This window comes from Bison bison, unplaced genomic scaffold (assembly GCF_000754665.1).
Source record: "Bison bison bison isolate TAMUID 2011002044 unplaced genomic scaffold, Bison_UMD1.0 scf7180017864525, whole genome shotgun sequence".
In the NCBI taxonomy this organism is placed as follows: domain Eukaryota; kingdom Metazoa; phylum Chordata; class Mammalia; order Artiodactyla; family Bovidae; genus Bison; species Bison bison.
The window spans coordinates 10224285-10232339 of NW_011495076.1; the positions used below are offsets into that span (position 1 = coordinate 10224285).

The 8055-nt window shown below is 35.1% G+C and overlaps 1 protein-coding gene across 2 annotated transcripts in view; it reads left to right on the forward strand.

The window, feature by feature from the left end:
• MDFIC (MyoD family inhibitor domain containing) overlaps positions 1-3223 on the forward strand; it is a 98132-nt gene extending 94909 nt beyond the window's left edge. For both annotated transcript variants that reach the window (XM_010831197.1, XM_010831198.1), the window contains exon 5: positions 465-3223. In XM_010831197.1, coding sequence (XP_010829499.1) covers positions 465-712 — 248 coding nt within the window. In that variant the 3' untranslated portion in view covers positions 713-3223. The remainder of the gene's footprint in view (positions 1-464) is intronic.
• The last annotated feature ends 4832 nt before the right edge of the window (positions 3224-8055 follow it).

An 8055-nucleotide genomic window follows, 5' to 3' on the forward strand; every position in this document is an offset into this window, starting at 1 on the left:
TTGAATTAGTTATTCAATAACATACTGAATGTATCATTTTAAATTTTTTTTCCTTGCAGTTTTAGAGCAGGTGGGGACATTGCAGTAACTTGTTTTCTGAAGGACTTTCCTGTCATTTAGCAGAGAGCAGTAGGATATAGGGAAGAGGGATGAGAGGCATAGAGGGGTAGAACCTAGAACCACGGACCAGTGCACCCTGAGTAATACTCTAACCCACAGGCACACACACATGTATATACAGTCTTTCCCTCCCCACCAAATGCAATATCTGCTTCTAAAGATTGTTCATCTAAAATTTAACCTGTTTCTTTTCATCCTTCCAACCCACAGAAGACTTCTAGGACCGCAGGTCATTAGGTTCTGGATTACTTGCTTTCATCAAGTATCATTCCGTTTACTGATGATTTATATATTTTGTGTTCCTTCTTTCTCTGACTGTGGTCTCCTCCCACCTGAAAATGAAGACTGCTGTGTCCACTGTATCCTGGCCTGCCTGTTCTGTGAATTCCTGACGCTCTGCAACATTGTCCTGGGACAAGCCTCGTGTGGCATCTGCACCTCGGAAGCCTGCTGCTGCTGCTGTGGAGATGAAGTGGGGGATGACTGTAACTGCCCCTGTGACATGGACTGCGGCATCATGGACGCCTGCTGTGAATCGTCAGACTGCCTGGAGATCTGCATGGAGTGCTGCGGGATTTGTTTTCCTTCCTAAGTATTTATCTTCTGTTTGCCTTAAAACTGGAGAGTATTTGAAGTTTTTTCTTTTGAGGTAAAAGAAAAGCACGTGGTAAAATTCTCATCAAACAACCCAGTACTTGCACTGTTAACTCATTATTTTAGGTAATCTCTGAAAGCCTTTTTTTCTCCCTCTAACCAAGTCCACATGGTTTAATATGTGAAATTTTAACTACTTTTAAACTTGTTAATAGGTTGCAGTGACTGAGGGACATTTTGGCCACAAACAGAAAAAAAGAAAAAAAAAAAAATACAAAATGTCTCCTCCTTTTTATACTTATTTCTCTATGTTTCTTTTAACCTGTCTTAGGAGCCCCTTGCTCCAAATGTATTCTTTTCTGGTGGTTATTTAAATCAGACAATTTATTTTGTATGTTTTTACAGTGGTTAAAAGTAAGCATTCCTTAGGGTAAACTTTGAGAAACACACCCACACAAGCATTGGGCACCTAGAGTTTGTGTCTATGCTCTGCTTGTTCAACAGACACTGAGTGCCTGCTGTGTGTGAGCTGCTGCAGCGCCGAGATAGATGGCATTCAGCTGCCATCCAGAGAAGCAGAGGAAAGTTTAGGCAAAGAGACTGGTAAAGAATAAGCCAGCCCACAGGCATATGGAAGTCATGATTATGAGAGAGAGAAACTCAAAAGGCTGTAGGGATACACAGAAAGGAAGAGCTAATGTCTATGGGAATATTCAGAAGGCTTCGAGGAGAATGTGGCATTTGAAGGAGGCCTCTTGGGATGAGTGATTCATCTGCTGCTTGAATGAATTAGCTTTAGGACCAAGTTTTAGGTGACCAACCTGAGCTGACTGTGCCCTTGAGCAGTTACAAGAAAAATGCCTCATGTATGTATTTTCTTTAGTTGTGGCAATACATCTTTCTTTAAAAAAACTATAAAATTTAAGTTAACTAAAAATAAGCTTTTTTTAACATAATTTAGAGGTTATGATAAAGTTTTGATAAAAACAATGCTTTATTAAAATAGCTATATCTTAAAAACAATGTGGAGTACTTTTGAAAAGTTGCACTTAAATTAGGAAAAATTTTATATTAAAATCTCAGCATTTTGATTTTGATTTATTCAAACACTTTTCTTTTGAGAGCTTTAAGTATTTTGCAAGGGGAAGGGTTATTTGGTTAAGAAGCAAACCCCCCAATATTTATAAGCACAGTTAACCTTAAATACCAATTATTCCTTCCAGTGCAGTGGGAATCTTGACATCCATTACTATGACCAAATTTCAGTATTGCAATTTTACATTAAACCCAAATGGTGGGTTATAAAGATCCTTAAGTGTAAAGAAATAAGACTTATTAAGTTACTTATTAAGACTTAGTAAGTTACTAAGACATAGAGACTGTGTGGTACAGATGAAAAGGAGAGGGCGTTTTCCTACTACATGCTCTTCTGCTAAGCTTGATATCCCCAACTTGCAGTTTGGTTTGATTTAATGTAATACCTTTGTAGAAATTTGGAAGTATATCTTTGGATGAATAGTTATTTTTTATTATTCCAATTGAATATCAAATTGATAGTAAAAACAAATGCATATTTTTAGGAAGCCTTTTAGCAAATCTAGGCTTTTAAGATTTTAAAACCTAAAGCATGGGTATGTCACCAACAATTTTTCCTTTGAGATGAAATCTAGTTTCCACTTATATCATTACTTAAAAGGCTTAAAAAAAATTAGCAAACTCTTGAATCCCCTTTTAGTGCTCTTTAAACACACATACACACACACACACACACACACACACTTAAATTGTCAGGCTTAAATAGAATTCTAGTCAACAGCTGTCTATCTTCCTGGCCTAAAGAGCATTTTTGATGTAACAAATGAAATATGAGAACATCTTTCTACTATTTCTTAGTAACCAGAATCTGAATATTTACATATATCCAAAGTTAACATGTATATATATTAGGATGTAAGAGTATCAACTTTATATTGATATATAAAACCTTCTAATGACCTGGAATCATTAAAATAGTATAACTGTTATACTGCAAAAATTTTCTGCCAAACTGTTTGTCTAATATTTGTGTATCCTGCTATTTACAATGATGATATTAGCACTTTTATAATAATGTTTCTCTGTAACAGAGAGCATTAATTGATAGAATTTTAATCTCATATTTATATTCACAGTACTTTTCCTTTGTTGTCTATTCTGCAGTCATACCACAAAGTACCTTGTATGATTTTTTTAAATAAATGAAAAAAACAAAAGTAGCAAATGTGAAAATATTTTCCATATGTATTTTAGAATTTCTGTATATAAAATATTTTGTTGAATTATATGGCCATCATAAGTGCTCTAGTTTACAGTTACAGATTTGGTCTCTTTTTAAATGTGGAAACGTAATCTTAAATATTTTTAAACTGGACCTGTATTAGCCTGAATATACTATTTTGAAATAAAAAAAATGATTTCTGTAATCTAATTGATGGATCAATATTTAAATGAATTCAACTATAATTTAAAAGCTTAGGCTTTTCTTTTCTTGTTACATCCTTCTCTGAAAGATTTCTTAGTCTCATATGTAAATCACATGACTCAAGCCCATAAATGAACTATGAAAGGTTCAGATCAGTTTATACTGCAAATCATAGTTGACAAATGATTTCAAAACATGGTAAAACATGGTTTTCTGTTAAAACTTCACAGTAGAGCAAAATTCACAATTTTTACATTTGTTTTTTAATAAGTTGCTTTTACTTATTTGCTTTAGAATTATCTCCCAACTTATTAAAAAAATGTGGTAGTTTATATGTGTATATATATACACACACACACACATACACACATATATATATATATTTATATGCTGAAATTAAACACTAAAGATCTATGGAATTGGGTATTAATTTCAATGAATTTCACCCAAAAGTAAGTCATCAGAAGTACTTTCAACTAGGGTTTTTAGTGGCACAATTTTTAAGTAGTAGGAAGTGTTTTATTATTAGTATTTAACCCCTTGAATCACTTTATTTAGGAGAAGACATTTTACTTAGGAGTATAATAATTTTATTTTTGTGTTCTTATAGTGTATTGACTATATCCATTTCCCTCACCTGAAATAGCCAGTGTTTCTCTGAACAGTTCACAGAGTAACCAAGGCAACCTTATGTAATAACTTTTCATTCTTCATCTATACAAACTCTTATCAGTGCCCTAGATTCTAATGTTATAAACGTCAAAGTCACTGCCTAACATAAATAAGATTCGAGTCCAGAGTCTATGGCTTGCCTTCTTGAATTCCAGTTTCAATGCCTAGATTTACCCAACCATCTAATGAATAAGTTTATTTATTAATAAGATTATTTTTCATACTATTCAAAACCTTTATGCCCTTTCCAATTACCTGTGATTTGTAGGCCTGTAGGTTTATTACATCTAATCTGACAGCCAAGATAAAATTTCATCAGACACTATAATATCCATTTTTCTCTTATTTTAATACTAATATAGAAAAGCATACCATTTTTGTTTTAAATGACAGTTAATATAGGGATAGAGTTTATTTTACACTTACTATTTATATTTTAAAATTGAGGCTTGGGTACTACAAGGCATTCTTTTTAACCCTTCATCTCTGTGTCCCATATAATCAATAAATTTATAGTGACTGTTTTCTTTAAGCCCCTCAAGGGAGTCAAAAAACCCTCAGGATGTTTCAACCTTTGGGAGAAGTTTGCCACTTCCCATGAGAAAACTGTTATTGAGGCTACTAATATTTACTTGTCCATTTCAGATTACTTATAGAGGTTATGGTTAAAATGGAAGGGGCTGATGCAGACCTAACGTGGAGGGGTGGTTTTCGCAAAAATCATCACTGGTGACTAAATCTGCCATGTATTTTCACATTGCAAAATTCCCAATGAACACTGGCTGTGCTCTCTAAAGGCCTGTGAATCAGTATCATCCAAATGACCAAATTTTAATTAAGTTCAACAGGCAAACCTGGAGGTGAACAGGATTCTAAGCACAGCTACATCAAAGCCTCAACTAGAAAGAAGAATTTCTATCTAGGCAAGGAGAAATCTGCACCATCTCACTGTCATCACACTGGGACAACCGACTGACATTCTTCACCTGCCAAAAGAGTCGGACACAACCGAACAACTAAACCACCACCACCACCACAAGCTGCCAGATGTCAAAGCGAGTAGTTCCTTGCCTTCCTACAAAACTGCGGCCACTAGTTGTATTTCTGTTTGTTCATTCTTTATGCCCTTGATCCCTCCTCACCTTAACCCTTGCTAAAAGAGAATCTTGAGCTTATTTGCGAGGTGGCTGTGAAGAAATCAATTTAGCTAAACATGCCTCAACATATTACTAACAGAGGTATAGACATATCTGTTGAAGATGAAGTATAGCTCTGCAATTAAGTGTTCACTTTCAGGCAGGTCTTTGAGGTTCAGAGGACAATGTAATTATTAGGAAAACAGTGAAAAGCAAATGAACACAAATTCTCAGTTTAGCTTGAAAAACTGAAAAGGTTCTTAAGTTCTGTCTGATGCATAAAGGGGTAGAAGCAAAGGAATTACATTCCAAAGCCAAGAAAGAGGGTGTACAAAAGCAGCTGATCCACTTGACATAGTTCATAGCCTTTTGCAAAGGAATAAAAGCCCGTTGAGCAGGGAACCAAAAGACCTCATTATAGGATGAAGCCAGGCCATATTAAAGCTTGTGCACTAGTAACTATGTCTAAAAACAGCCTGCTGTTTTATATTGAACCAATACATTCTTAACTTGGTAGGTTGCAGTGTAAAGATGTACAGAGCCTGTCTGCTGGATGCTATGCCAATTACAGATGTGACGGAGTGGTGTCAAACACCTACAAATAGTTAGGATCTCAAGCAATCTTCGAGTGAAACAAAAGAAGTTTTAAAATGTCATCTCAAAACCTGGATAGCACAGTTCATCATGTGTGTCTGACTCTCAGAGTCTCAAGATCACCTTTATTATATAATTTAATGTGGACCTCATATGATCCCTCAATCAGAATGCACAATTCTTTCAAGGACATGAATAGTGCCTGAGAGAGAAGGAGAATATCTTTTAAAAGTAACACCTTCAGATGACAAGGCATCTGTGATCAGCTCTGCAGGAACTACGTTTTATTGGTGTTGAGGTGAAGAAGGAGGGAAATGCCCATGAATACATATTAGACTTTGTTAGATCATCAGAAAGAATAATTGGGCATATTTATACAATTACATTTTTAGTAAACTATTATGCCAGCTTAATGATAATACATATTCTGGTAAAAAGTACATTAAATGGCAATCCTAAAGCAATTCGGCTGCTGAGGATGTCATTTTTTTTTATCTAATTATTCACAAATTAATGAATAAAATTAAATTCCAATCACTGAGAAAAATGGAGCAATGGTGAGAATCAGAACTGCAGATTAGTTAAAGCAAAGATATGCAATGCATAACAGAATTAAAGCATTTCTTTTATTCAAACTCAGTGCTTAAAAAAGAACAAATCCATCATCTTGAAATTTGACTTGTAGCTTGACATTAAAAATAATATGAGTAGAATTTTCAGTGGGGTAAGCACAAAACTAGTTCAAGTTGTGTCACTCTCAATTACTGTACTCAGGTGGTGTGCCCATTAAAATTCCCACTTGTGGGCTCCGCTCACTATGCAAATGGGGTCATTACCTGGAGAATTTAATTGGTTATGACACTGGGAGTAGGACTTTCCCTTTCAAAATAAACCTACTTACACACATTTTCACTAGAAATTTGATTGTTATATATATTTTGGATTGTTTTGCTCTATAAATATTTACTGAAATTGGACTATCTTTGCCTACTAATTTCTCACAGATAATTCAAAGTGGATCCAAATTACTTTGTGCATGTAGTTTTGTCTAGAAGACTGGCTAGAATGATTTTTATAAATCATGTTGCTTAACAAAATATTATTTTGAAACATCTTTGTATCTCTCAGTCTACATGTGGGTACATTTCCAATGAGGGTTTTCATCACTGAATAGTATGTATGTTTTCTCTTTCATCATAGTTCTAAATGTTTACTCTGAGGGGCTTCTTCCGTGTTTCTGCTTTTTTGTCATTTAAAAAAAAAAAGTATAGTTAAAACATTGACCTGCCTTCATGGGTGTGTAACATACATAGCATCACTGAGGAGCCATGCTTGTAACACTTGCAAAGCACTTATATTCACTGATAAGACGGGGTGAAGATGTGAAATAGTTGTCAGAATTCGTTCTAGAGAGAGTTCCACCAAGAGCCACGAGACAACTGAATTTAAAAAAGAACAACGAATCAGTACAAAAAGTACAGTTCTCCACACACCTGCCATCTGTTTTCACTGATTGTGGTGATTTCAACTGGAAAAAAACCCTGAGTTTACAGCTAGATAACAAGAATATCGATAATGGCTGGAACTTACAACAAACACTGACATTACAGTATGGTTTAGTGAATGTAATATTAAAGTGAGCACCCAGGAATTTAGTTCCTAGGCACTGTCTCAACCAGCAGATACCAGAGTGAACTTGAAGCAGGAACGGGATTGCTAAAAGTATTAGTATAACCTCAGGGGAGCCCTAACAGTTACTTGCAAGAGAGGGGTCCTGCAGTCTAAATTTGTATTACTATACCAAGTTGTACAACAAGCACGGATATTACCACTAGCTTGTCTGGACCTAAAGAGAATATTTTTCTTTAAATGAAGAAAAGAATATTCTAAAATAAGAGAAATAATTCCAGGGGTGATAAAAAAAAAAAAGAAATACTACAAATTTGTAACTGGACAATTGGGCAGGAATTTTAACATCTGTAACTATGGGAAATTTCCCATAGAATATCAAACATGGATCCAGTCTCTGACATTCATTTTTCTGATATTTCTAATTGCGCCCGGAGGATAAGAAGGAGTTGGCGCATCCAATAAATATAATCATTTACATGCATGGAGCTCCCTTTGAAGTTAATAGGACCTATGGAAAGGGGAGTTACGCACCACGAAAACGGAATTCAACGTCAGTCTACTTCTTTCTTTTTAACATGCAGCCGTGTTGCCAGCACATTTGGATTTTCTTTCTGCTTATCTTTTCTTTGTATGTGATGTTTCAGTTGGAGTGGAGCAAAGTGCTCCATGTGTAGAGGAAAGATAGCCTCAAAGGCAGGATGTGATATTGACAAGCTTATAATCAGGGACCAGCTTTACAAGATAGTATCCAAAAGTGATCGGGCCTGACATTTGTAGAGCTTTTTAACTTTTCAAAAGGAAACCACATACATTTTCTCATTTGATCTCTGCTGCTCTACCATTCAT